The sequence below is a fragment of the Anas platyrhynchos genome, chromosome 5 (assembly GCF_047663525.1).
Source record: "Anas platyrhynchos isolate ZD024472 breed Pekin duck chromosome 5, IASCAAS_PekinDuck_T2T, whole genome shotgun sequence".
Classification (NCBI taxonomy): domain Eukaryota; kingdom Metazoa; phylum Chordata; class Aves; order Anseriformes; family Anatidae; genus Anas; species Anas platyrhynchos.
In genome coordinates this window covers 38,067,734-38,085,754 of record NC_092591.1, presented here as the reverse complement: position 1 = coordinate 38,085,754, position 18,021 = coordinate 38,067,734, and the positions used below count along the sequence as shown (strand labels likewise).

Genomic DNA, 18,021 nt, shown 5'->3' with positions numbered 1-18,021 from the left:
ATCAGCATGACAGTTACCAAGCTTTTAAGACCATCATCTTGCAGCAGGAGACAGGCACCAGGTATTTAACATTTAGAACTTTTACTTGTTTCTAGCACAGAATACACAAGTTGGCAGAACCTCTAATTAAAACCACAGATGTTTTAGGCCAGTGGTAACAATCATGCAACAGAAATAAATCATAAAGACTGTGGATTTCATCAATAGGTTAGAAAACTAGAGTTGCCGTTACTTATATTTGACTTCAGTTGTACCAACACCTGTTTTAAGCAACTTACACGTTAATTCACATTTCAGCAGTGAAGAACAGTGCATGCATCTCCCTCCCTAAATCACATTTTCCTCTGCCTGCAGTGGTAACAATTAAAGAGGAATTTGATTAGGCAAATCCAGAGCCACTGTGCAAAAAGAACAGGTATGGACAATCATTCCTATTAAATGAAGAAACAGAATGAGCACACAACAGAAGGCTTTACTGATAATAAAGCACCTTACTGATCTCTCATTTTCCTCCTATGCTACAGTCAAGTTCCCAGATTTCTAATCTCCCAGGAGAAATCCACAACCCAGTTAACTCAAGACTTATACACCAACTGAGAAGCCACTTAAGTATGATTGAGGCAACATGTCCCAAATTATACTGCAACTGGGCCTTCTGTATTCTGGGTCCCCTGCTCCAAATATAACAACTGCAGCAGGTTACTCAAAGAGAAGGTCTTCATCCTTCTCTTCTGCTAAGAGATTAGCTGGTTCGTGTTCCCCACCAGCAGCCCTTCGCAGCTCCCGTTCTTTCTCAGATTTTTCTTTCAGTACCTTTTTCTTTTCCTGGATCTTCTTTAACCTGTGAAGAGAAATTTGGTTTATCTGTGAAAGCAGTGTGATGTTTTCATGAAACAGGCTAGCAGCAAAGATGTCATACAAGTTGGCTGTGATAAAGCTGCCTGGAAAAGTTCACCAGGAAATGAAAGTCTTGTAATAAGTGACAAAATGCTCTTTTTGCAAGCTGCCACTCTTCAAAAACATTCATCTCTACAGATTAACTCATTATTTCACCCAAACTCTAAATGACATTTTTTACTTCAAGTACTGTATTCTACCACTACTCTGCTTTTCTTGAATGAAGGCAACTTAGCTTTAATTCATTTCAGGTTTGACACCTTCGCTTCACATAGTGTAGAATGCCAGCCTCTGTGACAGAGGTGTCCTTAAAGCGGAACACCTCAGTGCACTGTATTCCATCATTCCTGCTGGAGACAGCTATATACAACCTAGTGGTAGGGATTCATCTGTAACTCCGCGACAAGCAATTGCAGGTCTATAAGTGCCCAGCTCTGGAAATTCAATGTGCATTAAGAATCAGGTTGTGCTTAACAGCACTCACTGCCAGATATTTGGCAGTTCTCCTAAGTCCTCTCTGAGGAATGGTCTATTTGAGAAAAAGAGACCAGTCTGGTCTTGTTTCAGATAGTTACCTGTAAAATTCCTCTCGTTCTCTTTCATCCAGTTCTGTGATGATGTAGGAAAGAGTGCGCTCAATCCTAGGAATAATCACTGAAGAAATATAAACAAGGAAGTTGTTGGACTGCTGCTATATTACTTAGGAAGGTGTCATAATACAGTGCACAGATGGTTATTTAAAGTAAATCTAGTAATTCTTTTGGCCAAGGGGAATTGTCTTCAATGGAAAATCACACTATTTCATTAGACAAATACACAAAATTGTTTTCTTCAGTAAGCCCAGGACTAAACTATGACTCCAAACATCATGGAATCTCTGATAACACAGTCTTTTGAAAGATATGCAATGGAATTGAAAGCACTGATTCTTGACTTTTTAATAAGGTCCTTTTTCCCCATTGAACTGCTTAAAAAATAATCCTTCAAAAGATGGGCAAGATTAGAAGTAAAACTATATTCATCCATCACATTCTTTCAGAAACTTTTGTTCAAAATAAGACTTACACAAAGAATTATGATCTCAGTTGGAAAAAGCCATCATGAAAACAAATACTCAAATATACTGTTACAAGGGAAGATACAAGACATCAGAAAAAGCTTTAACACACCAACTGAGTGATTCTGAAAGCCATGTACCAGAACCACTTTTCCAAAGGAGAAATCTGTTAGCAATGCTGCCAAATGCATTTGGAAGGCTGCAGAAGAAAACATTTCTACAGTCAAGTTTGCTGAGGGATAAGCTGCAGATAAGGCCTGCAAGGTTGAAGTAGATCTATGGAAAAATATACTGAAAAGGATAGTTTAGAATCATCTGCTGAAGTAAGTTATTGTATACGTGCAATATGCAAAATTCCAGGTATCAGCAACTCAGAATGGAACTGGGCTTTTCATTTCTGTTATTTGCAATGTGCTTCGTTGTAATGCTCTCTCAAACATTCTTAAACTGGTTTGAAATCCTACTAATGAAATCAGTCAAAAGAAGAGTAGCTTCCAGGACCCAGCTCCCTGTCTTGCATGGAGACACAGAATTATTATGCATCCTAAACAGGAAAATACTCACCATGTTCAATTGCATTCACACGTCTGTTTGTTATTTTGATGGCTTCATCCAAAGTAATAAAGGACGTCTGTGGAACAGGAATAAGTAAGGCATAACAAGACAAACTAGGCATTTCAATATATTTTACACCCCAAAACCAAATAGCACTTGTAAGCCAAAGCTGCTCACTTGATGGAAGCAGAATTGTTTCTGCTAATACTGGTGTTCTTATCAGTACCAGATTACATCTGAACACTGCATACTAGCAGTTTCACATACCAACTACACCACATAGCAACTCAACAAAGTTTCTTCATAGCATTGTAGAGTTCTATGAAGTGGTAGTATAACTGTGTTTTATGGCTGAAAAAGGTTTGCAACTTTGTGGAGCACTAGGATGAAAGATATGTTACAGCTGAAAGTATTCAGCTACAAGCACTGAGATGTTACTTTTAATTTCAGAACAGGGAGAAACTAAAGATTCCTCCCCACTCCCCAGCCATTTTTTTCTCCCATCAACCTGTAAGGACGCCAGTTCCACAAGCAGCTCCACAGCCTTTGCATAGTTTCTCTTCAGCTTAGCCAGCTGTTCTCCACCCCTGGCCAAGCCAGTCAGCTCATAGCCTGAAAAAAAGAAAACGTGAAATTTGTTGCTAATACTTGGTGTTTTCTTTCTAGATAAAAATTAGTAATTCATGAACTACACAGATACAGACGGCTCAGAAAGTGATAAGCTAAAGTCTTTGCCCATTAGCAAATCAATCGTTATAATGGTTTGTGCTACTATAAATCATTGCTGCGCATGTCTACAATAAGATCTACCAGTCTCAGAAACCTGGTAAACAAGCCTTATCCTGGTTTAAAAAATTCAACAATTTAGAAAATTACAATCCACTATGACCCCTTAATAATCTCTCCATATTAGAGGAACAGGACAAAGCAAAAATAGCTTTGTAAACAGCAAAAGACAGAGGAAATACATACTCCTGTGCCTGTGATGTAAACGGACTTATCAGCAAAGTATGGCAAGTATTTTTGTATTAGCACAGAATAGCTACAAGTACATGCACGATAGAAAGCTCTTGTTTTGTACTTACTGTCCCCTCCTTCCTGATAGTGCTCAAAAACTGGCAAGGTTACACCTGGCAGAAGTGAGCAAGAGATGTGTGTAAGAGACGTAAGGTTTTATATATATATATACATATATATTTTTTAATTACAACTCATTTTTACCCATTTTGCTTCTAATAAATTCCATAAGCTCAGAAGCTTTGTTTCCAAAATCTCCCCATATAGCTTGGAAAGACTTAATCATACTGATTCTTCCACTTTAATATGGAACTTAGAAATTATATTGAGATCATGGAGAGCTAAACACATGAAAAAATCAGAGAAGTATTCCATTTTATTTAGTACTCAATTTTAGTTTGTTACCACTTAGCAATATATTCCCCATGCTTAAGGAATATTTTCAGCATTCAATCTTGATTATTCTTTCCTGTTTTCTTCACAGACAATTACTGATATTTAACTTCTTAATTTATTTAATTCTGTTACTTAATTTCCTGGTTTTCTCATTTACTTTCAGTAACGGAAATTATGCTTTATTTGAAGATCTAGAAATTGCACTACAGTTTACATACACTTGTTTCATCTTACGAGAGGTAAATGATTAAACATAAAAAAAAATATCTTGTGTATCTGAAAAATCTTAGTAAATTAGAAATGTTCCTACTGTTAGATTAATAGGCGAAATAAGAGGAGATGGTGTTTGGAAACACTCCTGCATATTTCAGTCACCTCCCATGATTCCCTTGAAAGTTGAAATACTCATAGTCTAGAGAAGAGTCACCTGCTACATTGTCCTTCTTAGCTCTGATCTTGACTTGAGCTTTGTTCACATTTTGGATCACAGTGGTACTGTAAGGAAGAAAACATACATCTTAAGTCGTTCATTAATTCATCATTATGGGCAAGGTGAAGTAGTTATCAAATAGCTGTAATGACTTGGAAATTATTTTTAGTTCACTACTCTGTGCATTTAATTGCACAGTCTTCAAAGCTAACGCAGAAGCTTTCAAAGAAACAATTTTCCAGCAATGTCTGGAAATGTAAAAGAAACAGACTCTGAAATGTAACTCTGGAAATATTTTAGACTAAATATACAAAGCATATCTAAAAATTGGTCAGTTATCTGGCAAATGACTTTAAAATATTTCAATAACGTTGAGTCTAATCAACCTGTGCAATTCTCTTCCCACTAAAAGCAAAGGAATCTCAAGACTTTAATGTAGACCAAGGCCACAACACTGTTCATTTTTATGAGTTCATATTTATTTGTTCTTTCAGAACGGTAAATGAGTTTGTTTACACACTAGCTCTTACTGTGTTAACAAACTTAAGCTTGTACAATTCATCTTGAAGGATTCTAAAGTGTCTTAAGGTCTTCCAAGAACAGGTCACTGTAGCCAACTCTTCCACCGAAGTACAATTTACTTACAGGGTGGAATCTAACTATTGTTTATACCTAAACACCGTGCCTGGTTAAGACAGGAAACAGCACCACATCCAAATGAGAGTAAAAAGGCTTTCATGGATGCTGTGCACCTCCCGCAGCACACAGGTTACTAGTGAGTCTGATCACTTAGCTCTTCCCCATTAACTGGTGGTACCATCAGCTGAATCATTAACACTACAAGAGCTACATTTGGATGAAGTACACCAACAGCCTAGTTAGAATTGTAATTTATTAAAATGCAATTAAAAATAACCCACTAGAGGAAAAAGCTGTATCTCCCCTCTCGTATACAGCCCTCAATAGCCCCAGTGAGGCAAGAGGTCATGAGACAGGACACTAAAACATTGAGTAGAATCTCCCAACAACTTACTGGAAAAAATAACACATACTGGATCCTGTCTTCAAGTCTACAACAAAAATCAAAATAATACATAATCCAACACTCTGATATAGAGTCTTGTATACCTATGTTTTAGCTTCCAAGCTGCAAAAAACAACTTCTCAAATCAAGGATCTGTGCACAATCTGTACGTAAATTCTGTTAATTTTTCAGCTTTTTTATACATTTTCATCACACATTCTCTCTCTCCTGCAGTGATGTCTCTCTACTTAATGGAATTCAGTTCATCTTGTCCTACCTTGCCCATTGCCTTTTTTTAAGAAGTGTGCTTAAGAATTTTGCTTATTTCCAGAAGAGAAATCGAGTTTGTTGATCACACTTACCCATGGGTAGGATACACATAAGATCAGCAATCCTCACCTGAAATCTCCTGCTGTAAACTTTGCCTCAGCAAGTGAAAATGCAGCTTCTCTCATCACCTCACCCATCAGCAACTTAGTCTGTTAAAAAAAAGAGGCAGCAAATATAAGGTATATTATTTTTTTCCCAGGATGAATAACTAACAGCATAAAGAAAACAATGAGAAATTTAAGAGAGTAAGAAAGAGAAAATCCAATATTTCTATCTTACTCTCAAACTGCAAATTGCATATCGTAATTCCCAGGTGACTGTTTAAAAAAGAAATACTTCAGCTATTTCACTCACCCAGTGTAAGAACCCAAAGAAACTGCAAAAGATTCATCTGTCTCAATAGTCATAAAATTCTACTACATGGGGGTTAAATTGCAACAACAAAGTGTCTCAGCAGGAAACCACTTTTACCTGATACTGTACTGGATACTATGAAACATCTGAAGTTGTTTTTCAGCGTACAGGTGTATGTAACTTTGTGAAGCTGCTCTCTCCTCCTACTCTATTTTTTCCCATTTTTACACATTTCAAGGCCTTGAAGCAAAAAAACATGCTATTGAGAAGTAAGAGCCTTAGTGTCTTAGTCACTCTGTAGACAACTAGATACAGAGTGCCAAGAGCTTGTCTACACCAAAACACTACTGCTAACCATAGGCATCATAGCAGTTCCAGCCAAAACAGTACAACTAAAACCTGTCTAGTATGGTAGCAGAGAACAAGCTATATAAGGCTCTGCTGAATATCTTGGATTTGTCAGTCATGTTACAAAGAAAGAAGCAGAACTTGATGTTTCTTCATAAAGGAACAATGTCCATCTGGACAAAATTTGTTGTCTCTGCTTCCTAGTGTGCCTAGTCATGCCAAAAACATTATAGATGTGCAGTATCCTCTCAGGCCAGATAAAGCAATAAAAATAATGCTACAGAACATGTTAGATCCACTCATAATGTATTTGACACCAACAGAGCAAATTTCCTGTAATGCAGGAGAGATGGTAGGGCACCACAGCCAAGGACTGGTTGGAAAGAAGTGAAGAATATTAACTCTTATAAACTTCCTGTACCACTGCAGCCAGGAAAACAAAGTTCTGCTCACCTGTCCTTGGAAGCCTCACTTATAAAGAATGGGTTATCTACAATGTTGGCCTACATTCCAGCTTACCTAACGAAGTTAGCAAAATGGGAATGCACAACTGACGAACAGATTTCAAATAAAGAGAGACCAAAAAAATATAATTTACCTACCTCAATAATTTTCTTAAGGATCTGCCTGAATCGAAGCGTCAAAGCATCAGATTTTTTCTTCAATAGGTTACGACCTGTTTGAGCTCCTTTCAAACGAGCCTTCATGATGGTCTGAGCCCTATTAAACAGAGGAAGAAATAAAAATGTCCTGCATCATCCAAAGGGATTAGGAAAAAAATTACACATGATTTTCTGATGTGGACATGACAGAAAGTATGAAGCAATGAAGAAACATCAACGTGGTAAAATAGCAGAGACAATTCAGAATAGAATTTTATTTATTCTTTTATTTATTTCCAGTAGCAAACTTCCAGGTTTCTGGTGCAGAACTGGGAACTCAGAAAGGATCCAAACTTTGCTTCCCTCTCTGTTGTCACATATATTTTAATTTGACGAATCTTTTTAACTAAAATTTCAGTAGCTATACTACAATATCCACTGTGCTAACTTAAGCTACTGCTTTGTATACATAGTTAGTGTGCATAAAGGATGACATTCAGGTCTGTAAAGAGAAGCCTGTACGCTTCCTCTCTGACCTTGGAAAATGTAAGTATAATGAACGAAGTGGACACAGTTACTTCCCCACTCTACTGACATGTTGTAAGAATAGCTTCATTAATGCCTACAAGATTGTTATAACTGAGAAGCACGTATACTTTCTGAATATTCACAATAAAAATAAAAATAAATAAAAAATAATTTAAAAAGTCAAAGAACAACAGGGCACCTTAATTTTCACAGCAAGCAGGTGACTGTTCCCACCTTGAGCTACCTTCTCACCCTGTTCACTACCTGACCGAGACTGGCTCACTTTCTAGTTCAAGCAAGATTTCACAGGCTCTGTGAGTGCACTAAACAAAGTCCTGTTTACTGTCAAGGAGACTGAGCAGCTTCTGTGAGTGATCATAGCCAGCCCAGAGAAGGGTCACACGAGCAAAAGAGAACAAGACCAAAAACCTTGTAAAACTCAGTTCCATCAGTTAACAAAAAAATTGTTCTAGAAGCAGGCCATCTTCAACATCCTAGCTCACATCCTATCAAAATATCTGCCACGTTATTACTCTATTACCTCATTTGAAACAGGGCTCATAAATATCAAATCTTTGTTCCTCACTACCTCCTTGCCACAATGATCTGTCAGCCCACAAAAACAGATACCTTTCAGAAGTGGTTGAGGTGCCTCCTCCTGGGACATGTAAATGGCATTGAAGAGCAGGCGACCAGGGGACTTAGTACATGCAGCCATTTATTTCTGAGCTGAGGTTCAAAACAGAACCTTTACCATGCAATATATAAATATTTCTATGTAAACTGTTGTATTGTGTGGCCTTAGCTCATTCATGAGGAAATAATAGTTGTTATTTTACGTTTGAGGTTTTCTATCCTGCAAGACATCTTCCTACAAAGATCATATCCAGTCATCAGCCTAATTTTACGCTAGAAGATTTGAAACGGCCTTTCACCCCAAGGCAAAGTCTTTCTGTCCTGAAGAGGCACAGCACTATTAAAACGGCATTTTTAATGCTTTATCAATGTTAAATGTTCGTGTTCATTCCCATGTTGGCTGCTTCCTTAAGCCTGGTCAGGAGACATCTGACTGCATGACGAGTGCTTTGCTGTCACAACCTGGAAAATTACTTGACTGTCCGCTCACTGCACTTCCTTTTTTTTTAAAAAAAAAAAAAAAATCTTTATGGCCATCGTCTCATACAACATCAGTTAAGCAGTGGAGGGAAGGTACGGTCTGACGGTGCGTTTTTGCTTCTATTCGTGTGCTATTTTTAAATCGCGGCTTGCCCGATGGTACGGCGGTGACCCCCCTCCCACACACACACACAGCACCCTGGAAGCTGCTTATGCCGTGGCTCTGGATGCCTCAGATGGCTGCCGGATAACTGCGAGCCGCCGGAGGAGGGACAGCACCGAGGGGGAGACCCAGCCGCGGCCCCACGGCGCCTTTCACCCCAAAGCACGGAGGGTCCCCGCCCGCCCCGGCCCCGCCGCGCCACTCACATCCGCGACGGGAAGATCTCGATGCGGTCCTTGCCCGACATGGTGGCGGCGCTGGCGGCGAGCGGGCCCCGCTCCGCCTCTCGCCTCTCCCCGCCGCGGCCGCCCCGTGACGCGGCCGCCGGCCGAGGGCGGGCGCTGCCTCTGCGGGTGCCGCCGGCGGCCGCCTGCGGGGGCGCTGCAGCGAGGGGCGGCCGCGGCTCCCCGCCCGGCGCCGGGGCGGGCCGGCGGCTGCGCGCTGAGCGGCGGGGCAGGAGCGGAGAGCGTGGAGAGGGACCCGCGGCAGCCGGCAGGTAGCGGCCGGGGCGGGCGCCGCGGGGTCGGGAGGGGGCTCGGCCCCCAGCGGGGCTGGGGAAGGGCCCGGCCGCTTGGGAGGGAGGGAGCGGGGGAGCGGCGCCGCCCCGCAGCTGCCCCGGGGCTGGCGTGGGGCGTGCGGCCTCACCGGGCGGGGGCTGCGATCGCGCTCGGTGGCCGAGGAATGTGGCCTGTAGCGCTGGGGTTGTGTGAAACGGCACGAAAACTTCAGCGTCTTCATGATTGCGTTACCACTTTGTAGCCCTTTCCTGGAAGGTGAAATGGGAGCGAGGGCAGGCACGGCCTCTGCATCGTGTGGCCACGCTTAGCGCTTGGCGGTGCCGTCCTGTTCTCTGCACAGCCTCAGACAGCCCCACAGCCCCAGCGCCGCCTTGGAGAGCAGGAGCCCCGCTCTGAAATGGCAGTTAAACGGAAGGGGCAGTGCATTGGGCTCAATTCTGTGGGCTCCTGCTTCTAAAATGTTCTTAAACTCGTGCATGAAGCTGCCAGGCGTAGACAAAAGCCCCGAGCCCAGCCTCGCCATTAGCGGTGAGTGCGCGGATCGCTGCCATCAGGAGAGGGAGGCAGCGTGAGCGTCCCGTCGTGTCACCACAGGATTATTAAACATGAGCCTGCTGCCTTTTTTGAATCGGTGACAAAGGAGTCTTGTTTCATATATATATGTATATTTCATCCTGGCTACCTATATGTTAGGCTTCTTTAAAGTTATTTTTAGGGGCCTGTTTTCTGTTTAGTGCTTCACGCACATCAGGCTCATTCCACCTTCTGGTTGTTGCCTTTACTTCCTTTCAGTGCCGAAAGGCGGCCCTTCTGCCACCTGTAGTGGTAGCAGAGCAGCGTCCCTCTACCTCGTACTTTCTCAGCCCTTCACATGTTGTCTATTGCTGTGCATACAAATACCTCTGTTAGCACCGCAAGCTTCTCTCCTGTGTCCTTCTGTTGTTGAAATCTGGTTTCTGACTTAAAACTGACTTAAAAACGGGGCCTTATGGGTTTAGATGACTGTGAAGAGCGCAGTGCCTTCTTTTCACCACTTGAGGCCTCTCCTGTGTGGTGCACTGTGTGTGTATGGGGAGCATGACAGTTGAAGCTGGCAATAAAGTTGGGCTAGCAAGCTTTTTCTTCTTTCATGCAAAAAGTGAACATCATTTAAAAATGTGGCAATTTTGAAGTACTAATCAGTCTATTGCTTATTATCTGTTAAAACCTAACTACACATTGCACAAGCCTTATCCTAATCATCAGTTTCTAGTATCAGTGTTCCTCTCTATCTCTAGTCCCTGCTGCTTTTTTACCATGCTTGTAGGAGACGTCAGTGATGTATTGTGAAATAAGTCATCCTTGTTTTGATTTTTTTTTCCTTCTTTTCTGTTCAAATTCCAGAATGCCAGTACTAAGCTGTAGATTCTACCAGCATAAATTTCCAGAGGTGGAAGATGTAGTGATGGTCAATGTCCGGTCCATCGCTGAAATGGGGGCTTATGTCAGCCTGCTAGAGTACAACAACATTGAAGGCATGATCCTCCTCAGCGAGCTGTCCAGAAGACGTATTCGTTCCATAAACAAACTCATCCGCATTGGAAGGAACGAGTGTGTCGTGGTCATAAGAGTTGACAAAGAGAAAGGTATTTGGGGATATTATGGTTTATATCAAGATAGAAGTCATAAAGAGAAATGCAGATTAACTGGGTGGCTTAGCCATTCATAGATTTTGCCAGGGGTTCTTTATTTAAGACACTTAAGCAAAATAAACCATCATCCTGCCATCTGATGTTTACAATAATTTTTCTGGTAATCAGGCTGATGAAGGTCAATCACAAAGATTTGCTTAACTGGGTTCTCACCAGCTGACTGTTGGTCAACAAACTATAGGGAAGTGGAATTTTCTGATATCTATGCAGATTTCTTAGGTCCTGACTGAAGAGAGGGGTCATCTGATGTAATGGTGAAAATATAATGCTCACATTCCATCCTGTGCCTTAAGTCCTGAGCCTTGGCTGTCAAATAGATCACATTTTTCTAGAATACTTCTAAAACTACAGTTAACTTTCAGATTAAATAATGAATAGCAGAATAATAAAAAGCAAATTTCGATCACGATTTGATCAAATTCATTGAGGTTTAGTTTTGTTACTTTCCTTAGCAACTGATAGTGGAGACAAGGGGCAAATCCTGAGCCAGATTGTTTGCTTGTTATGCTTTTTTCTTGAAGCAGTTAGATTTGGTTAGCACGATGCCTGACACTTTGAAAATTTATTTTCCCTGGTAGGTTATATTGACTTGTCAAAACGAAGAGTTTCTCCAGAGGAGGCAATCAAATGTGAAGACAAATTCACAAAATCAAAGACTGTAAGTTGCTTTGCTTTATTCAGTCACTGTGTTGTGGTGTCTTATGTCTGTGCACTTTGTTTGCTCAGAAAAGAAGATAATATGTCTGATAACACCCCATTTGTGTTCAAGGTTTACAGCATTCTTCGCCATGTTGCTGAGGTATTGGAGTACACTAAGGATGAGCAGCTTGAGAGTCTGTTCCAGAGAACTGCCTGGGTATTTGATGACAAGTACAAAAGACCTGGATATGGTGCTTATGATGCATTCAAGCATGCAGTCTCGTAAGAACATCTTTTCTGTTTCTATGGGTTTATTTCATAATTGCAAAGAAGTATTTTCTCAAATATATCCACTTTTTTCTTTTTTTTTTTAAGAGTCAGTATGTAGACTAGAATGTAGTGGTTAAGTTAACCTAATCCATTGTGACATCAGCCTTCCAGTTGTGAATTGTAGGTTTTTCTGTCACTACTTTACTCAAGTTCCCAGTGCTCTTGAAAAAGAAGACTCAGAGCTGATGTGTCTTTATCCACCTTTGAATACACCATTCTGCATATGTCAGTTTTTTAAAAGTACTAACTGAATTTGTTGTGGAAGAATACTGAGGAACTCAGTGAATAATATTAAGAGAAACTTGAATATCACAGAATCACACAGAATTTCTAGGTTGGAAGATACCTCAAGATCATCGAGTCCAACCTCTGACCTAACACTAACAAGTCCCCCACTAAACCATATCACTAAGCTCTACATCTAAACGTCTAAAGACCTCCAGGGATGGTGACTCAATACAAACACTGAGGAGATTTATATTGCTGCAGCTGAGCCTGTGGCATTACTAATAGAAGCAGCACTAATCTTGGCTTCTCTGTCAGAATTTGCCTCTTCTTAGTCCAAAGCAGATATTTTCACTCATATCTAGCTCTGTGTCTGAAGAAATTTGAACTCACAGCTGACACTCACTCTTCCACTGCCACAGGCATTATTTTATTTTATTTTTTAATATAGCAAGCTGGCTTGTTGCTTTTCTACACTTTCAATCTTAAAGAATGAAAATGGGATGATGAGTTTAGAAATGGAATTATCTAAAGACAGAGTTCAAGTTGTGAATCTTATGGAGTGTGCACCAAGATGGATAGTTCTTTGGTTTTTATGAGGTCTGGCATTTGAATTTGCTTTCAGAATTAATTAAGCTATTTGGTTTCCATTTAAATTTAGTATCATGAAATTGGCAATTCAAGAATAGGTTTCTGAATAAACATTTCTAATTTTACTCTTGTAGCACATAAACCTACGAGAAATAAACTTTCATTTAATGCTAGTTGGCAGTGATAAGATTCTAGAAAATTATATTGATTTTAAGAAGCAGGGCACTTGGCAGTATTTTTGATTGATTAGCTCAGAACTGTTTCTGTAGTTTTGGGAAGAGACAACTTGTTCTGTCTTCATATAGATGGAATGCGCTCATAGAATAACAATGCCTTTCTAATAATTGCAAGTTTACCGGTGAAGGACCGATCTGGGCACATTGCTGCAGGAGGATTTCCAGGTCATCCTGTAACTGATGAATATTTTAACACTTGTATGCCAGAAAGCCAAAAAAACACCAATTACACTAACTGTTTAAGACTCTCTCAAAATCAAAAACTAAAAAAACTAAAAACTCCTGAACACATTCGGTGTGCTGCTGCTCATCTGTTACTCATGTTAGAGCATAAATCTCTGTACTGGGTCTGGCTGGAATGTCAACTTTCCCAGCAGCAGCCCATACAGTGCCGTACTCTGTACTTGTAGCTGGAACAGCAGTGTTATCACACCAGTGTTGTGTGTACTGCTGAGCAGCAGTGGCACAGCATTGGGCCTTTCTCTAACCCTCCTAGGGGGTGGGCAAAAGGTGAGGAGAGAAACATCACTAGGGCAGCTGACCTAAACCAATCAAAGGGATATTCCATACCATGTGGTGTCACACTCAGCAATAAAAGGTGGAAACAGGAAGAGGAGGGGAGGGCTGGGCTCTCGTTGAGAAGATGAGAAGACGTTGGTCCTCCTCTCAACACCGGCTGCGTGCGTTGAGGCCTTGCTTCAAGGACGTGATCAATCATCGCTCATTTGTGGGAAGTAGAGAGTAATTTCTTTCCTCTGCACTTCCATATAGCTTTCATTTATTTTGTTTGCTTGTTTTCCTCCCTTCTTTTTATTTTCCCTTTTTCCCCTCCCTTTCCCCTTTCCCTTTTTATTTCCCCTTAGTTAAATTGTTTAGTTCATGGTAGTCTTTATTTAATTATTATAATTATTTCCCTTTAATTAAATTATCCTTATCTCAACCCGTGAGTTGTTCTTTGCTTTATTTCTCCCCCTCCTCATCTAAAGGAGGGGGAGTGAGAGAGCGGTTGTGGGGTTTAGCTGCCCAGCACAGTAAAACCACCACAATCTCTGAAGCTGTCTCTTTTCAAAGCATCTTTCCATCAGTAATGCCTTAAGATTTCCAATAGATTGTATTTTTTTTTCCTGTTTTGCACCTACATAAAGCTTTAATGTGGAACAGAAGAGTGTGGATACTTCTGCCTTTCTACCTTTGCTGAAATGCTAACTGGCAGCCTAATGTGCCCCTTAAGAGCTTGACTTGCTATTTCTTTCTGAGTGCTGAGAATGAATGTTTTGGGGTGTCGTGCAGCAGATACCTGTAGTAAAATTTTAAAGTAGATTTACACTTTAATGATTAAAAACTCAGTGTCCGGAAGCTATTTTTGAATGCCTACTGAAGGTCATGCAAGTAAGATGTAACAGAGATATAACATCTTGATTCATATGAAATGCTAGAATAACTCAAACACCTCAGATTCATTATGAATTTTCTTTCATACGATACAGGTTTATTTTCATATTGTAGGAAAGATAAATGCCAAGCAACTAGATATATTTGTCACTCTATATATAATTTACAAATGAAACTGGGCAGAAATCATTCCTATTTTTTGTTTGGTTAGCTGACTCCTCAGAAAAAAAGGAAAGAGGGGAAAAATGAGTTGAATTAAGACCTTTTCATCCAGGAGCAGACTGAGTAAACTATTTATCTGCTTAGTTGTTAAGTGCTTCCATTAGTAAATACTTTGTAAATAGATGTGTTTATTTTCTTCCAGTGTTTCAATGGACTCTTAAAAAATTTGCCTGTTTTCTTTTCTTTGCCTAGTAGAGCTTTATGATTATGCTAAGAATATTGAAATAATACCAGAAATTGATGTTGTGTCATATCCCACTTCAGTGTAAGTTCTGTTTTATTTCTTTGCTTGGCTCAGAGACCCAGCAATCCTGGATAGCCTGGATCTGACAGAGGAAGAGAGGCGTGTATTGATTGACAATATTAACAGGCGTCTGACACCACAGGCAGTCAAAATCCGAGCTGGTAAGTTCTCTCCAGATGTTAATTGAATAGACTTGACAAGTCGAGTATATCTTGTAAACTTTAAACTCATTTAAAAGTGGGGGTTTGTGGTGCTGATGTTTGAGTGAAACTGCTCTTCCAGTGTTAAGATATGTTAGTGCTTGCAGAATGCCTGATGGTCCTATCTCAAATCCCAAGGTGGTTTGGCTTTCCCACCGCACTTTTCCAACCCCACAGCTGCAGGTTCCTTGGGACACAAGTTAGTTGTCCTGATATATAATGCAGTTAGTCACATTCCACTGGCATACAATGAATTTAAATATTTTATAGATATTACTGAATCCACAATATTCTTATTATTCAAAGTGTTAAATTCTTTGGTTCTCTAACAGGATGATTGATCACTGTCAGCATGGCTAGGTTGTATGTCATCTCCTTGTCCATGAACAAGTGAGAATAATTATGATTTTGCTGTGGGTGTATTTCTAGCTGATTGTTTGTAAACCTCTCAGATAGATATATTAGCATATGTCTAATGTATTCATGAAGTTTATGAGCTGGTTTGTCTCCTACTAGCTCTGTTAGTGGTCAGAAAAAGCACACTAGACTCACTAGAAGATTGTAAAGCTGGTTGTACGGGTAACCAAGCAGCCTAAAAGCATGCTTGCCATTAAACAGATAGTCAGTGATCAGCTTACAAGCCAAGAAATTGGAATGTTTCCTCAGTTTTGGAAGGTACTGAGGATCTCATTGTGAATAAACATTGGTTGCTAAAAAGTTTTTAATAAAGCTTAACTTAAAAAAATCTTTAAACATTCTACAACTTTTGATAACTTCAAAGTTTTATTGTTTGTATTCATCTGTCTTAGATATTGAAGTTGCCTGTTATGGTTATGAAGGCATAGATGCAGTAAAGGAGGCTTTGAGAGCAGGCTTGAATTGTTCCACAGAGACCATGCCCATTAAAGTAAGTATTTGTCTTAACTATGAAATCAATAGCAAAGTTGTCTGATGTCCTCGATAATACCTTTCAGTTGTCACAGTTGCATAAGTGAGGCTGAGGAACTATGTAGAGACAATGGATGTCCTTTCTGGTTTTCCTGTCTAGCGCACACAGGGGACACTTCCCTGCAACTATGTGGTCCCAGTTCTTGCTGTGGCTTTCCAAGTTCAAGAAGCTGTATTTGTTCTCTTCAATTAACTAAGGTTCAATATTTGCATACTAAATACTTGCTGTTCCTTTATACAGCCTTAGAGCAGGTAGAGGACAAACATTTTTATTTTCAGAGATAAGACTGTGTAAGAAAAGGAATACTTTGTCCACATATGTTTGAGTGTTGGTAGAAAGCCTACTATACCCAGGTCTAAATTTTCTGCCCCAACCTCTTAAGGATATCGAACACATTACTGAATAAGTGTTTTCAGAAAACTGGAAAGTTTCTTTGAAATAGTTTCTTAGAGTGTTTTCTTCAAAAGAAAAAGTTATTCATCCAGTCATCTTAAAAATAAAAAATAAAAATATCTATTGGTTGTTGCAGTTTTTTAATTGTTTGAAAAATTGTGGTAGGCTGCTTTACTTACCTGCAAGGTGGGTATTCTCTCTGTTTAACAATACCTGTCTATAAGAGCATACTATGTAAAAATAATTGGTTTTGATACCAGAAATCAGACAGCCTGTGTGCTTTCTTGTGTGTTATTTCATTCCATGTTATTTGTACTTCTAGAAATAACTTTTCTAATGGAAAAACATTTCTTTTTTGTTACTGAGTATATTTTTTTGTTATTTTTTGGTTTTGTTTTTTCTGCCCTGCAATGTGATAGATTAATCTGATAGCCCCTCCTCGATATGTGATGACTACTACAACCCTGGAGAGAACTGAAGGACTCTCTGTTCTGAATCAGGCCATGGCTGTCATTAAAGAAAAAATTGAGGAGAAGAGAGGAGTCTTTAATGTGCAGATGGAGGTGAGAAGACTTTGCATTCTGAAATCTGATTTTATTTTTTCCTCACAACATTTTATAAACAGAGCAAGATCAGTAGTGCTAAGAGAAATCTTAGCAAGAGATATTGAGAAACTAAAAAAAAAAAAGGCATAATTTTCAGTATTCATTAAATAGATGGCCAGAAATCCTAATTTTCCTAGGTTTTACTGCCTCACTAGTGGATTTATTTCAATATCTTTCTCCTTAGGATCAGAGCCACCAACCATGACTTTATTTTCATATTTATTTGTAGACTGAAGAGGGTGTTTTTTAATGATTGTTCATCATGTGTTGTGTGGTTGTTTTTTTTTCAGCCTAAGGTGGTTACTGATACAGATGAAACTGAGCTTGCAAGACAGTTGGAAAGACTGGAGAGGGAAAATGCTGAAGTGGATGGCGATGACGATGCTGAGGAAATGGAAGCCAAAACTGAAGACTAAATATTCTGGGATTATTTAGAAGGCAGAGCGTGTGAAAGATTAGAGACCCCATTGCAAACTCTGGACTAAATGTTTCCAGTATTGAAAACTTCAAATGCAAATACTTGAAGTGTGTTACTGTTTTAAAAAGACCAATACATGGAAGCCTCTCCTAAGTAACATTTGATGCAGCAACTTACACAAATAGAATCCTTCAAAAGGAGGGTGCCTAGTCATATTCAAGACTCACATCTCATGAATAGAAGGAGGCTTCAGCCCCATGCTTACCATTTTCTTACGTAACAATTCCAAATTGGCAATTACAGCTCAGTGCATCTGATAGTGATGTTTTCTGGGAGTACCAAAACCAAACAGGTTGAACAGTTCTATACAGAATGTATCTGACCAAATATTCAATAAATTTCTGAGCTACATACCTCCAAGTTTTTTTGATCTTCTGTCACATTGCTTAAATTGGTATGAATAAAACCTGGAAGAGTATGATCAGTCAGTCAGTAGCTCCCCTTTAACAACGAAAAGGGCTTTCTTTTGTTGTTTTAAATCAATGCAAGAA

General features: G+C 39.7%; 2 protein-coding genes across 3 annotated transcripts; one reads left to right on the top strand and one right to left on the bottom strand.

Moving 5' to 3' along the window:
• Positions 1-64: 64 nt before the first annotated feature.
• Positions 65-9,157, bottom strand: ATP6V1D (ATPase H+ transporting V1 subunit D). Its single transcript, XM_027459587.3, has 9 exons — positions 9,024-9,157; positions 7,011-7,128; positions 5,776-5,855; positions 4,350-4,417; positions 3,595-3,639; positions 3,018-3,121; positions 2,519-2,585; positions 1,473-1,551; positions 65-841 (listed from the first exon to the last, which is right to left on the bottom strand). Exons 1-9 carry the CDS (start codon positions 9,062-9,064, stop codon positions 700-702), a joined length of 744 nt encoding a protein of 247 aa, XP_027315388.2. The 5' UTR covers positions 9,065-9,157; the 3' UTR covers positions 65-699.
• A 2-nt stretch (positions 9,158-9,159) lies between these two features.
• On the top strand, positions 9,160-17,883 carry EIF2S1 (eukaryotic translation initiation factor 2 subunit alpha). Of its 2 annotated transcripts, none has more exons than XM_027459585.3 (8): positions 9,160-9,313; positions 10,719-10,960; positions 11,605-11,684; positions 11,796-11,947; positions 14,960-15,066; positions 15,915-16,012; positions 16,867-17,010; positions 17,343-17,883. In XM_027459585.3, the coding sequence occupies exons 2-8, from the start codon at positions 10,720-10,722 to the stop codon at positions 17,466-17,468; spliced, it is 948 nt and encodes a 315-aa protein (XP_027315386.1). In that variant the 5' UTR covers positions 9,160-9,313; position 10,719; the 3' UTR covers positions 17,469-17,883. The 2 variants fall into 2 exon arrangements, with proteins under 2 accessions (XP_027315386.1, XP_071894987.1); XM_072038886.1 differs by lacking the exon at positions 9,160-9,313 and adding an exon at positions 9,724-9,863.
• The last annotated feature ends 138 nt before the right edge of the window (positions 17,884-18,021 follow it).

Coding starts and splice junctions, on each gene's coding strand:
- EIF2S1 (XM_027459585.3), top strand. CDS start 10,720: ATGCCAGTACTAAGCTGTAGATTCTACCAGCATAAATTTCCAGAGGTG. Junction 10,961..11,604: donor AAGAGTTGACAAAGAGAAAG/GTATTTGGGGAT, acceptor TTTCCCTGGTAG/GTTATATTGACTTGTCAAAA. Junction 11,948..14,959: donor GCATTCAAGCATGCAGTCTC/GTAAGAACATCT, acceptor TGCTTGGCTCAG/AGACCCAGCAATCCTGGATA.
- ATP6V1D (XM_027459587.3), bottom strand. CDS start 9,064: ATGTCGGGCAAGGACCGCATCGAGATCTTCCCGTCGCGGAT. Junction 3,640..4,349: donor TAAGAAGGACAATGTAGCAG/GTGACTCTTCTC, acceptor CACTTCTGCCAG/GTGTAACCTTGCCAGTTTTT. Junction 2,586..3,017: donor TGGAACTGGCGTCCTTACAG/GTTGATGGGAGA, acceptor CCTGTTCCACAG/ACGTCCTTTATTACTTTGGA.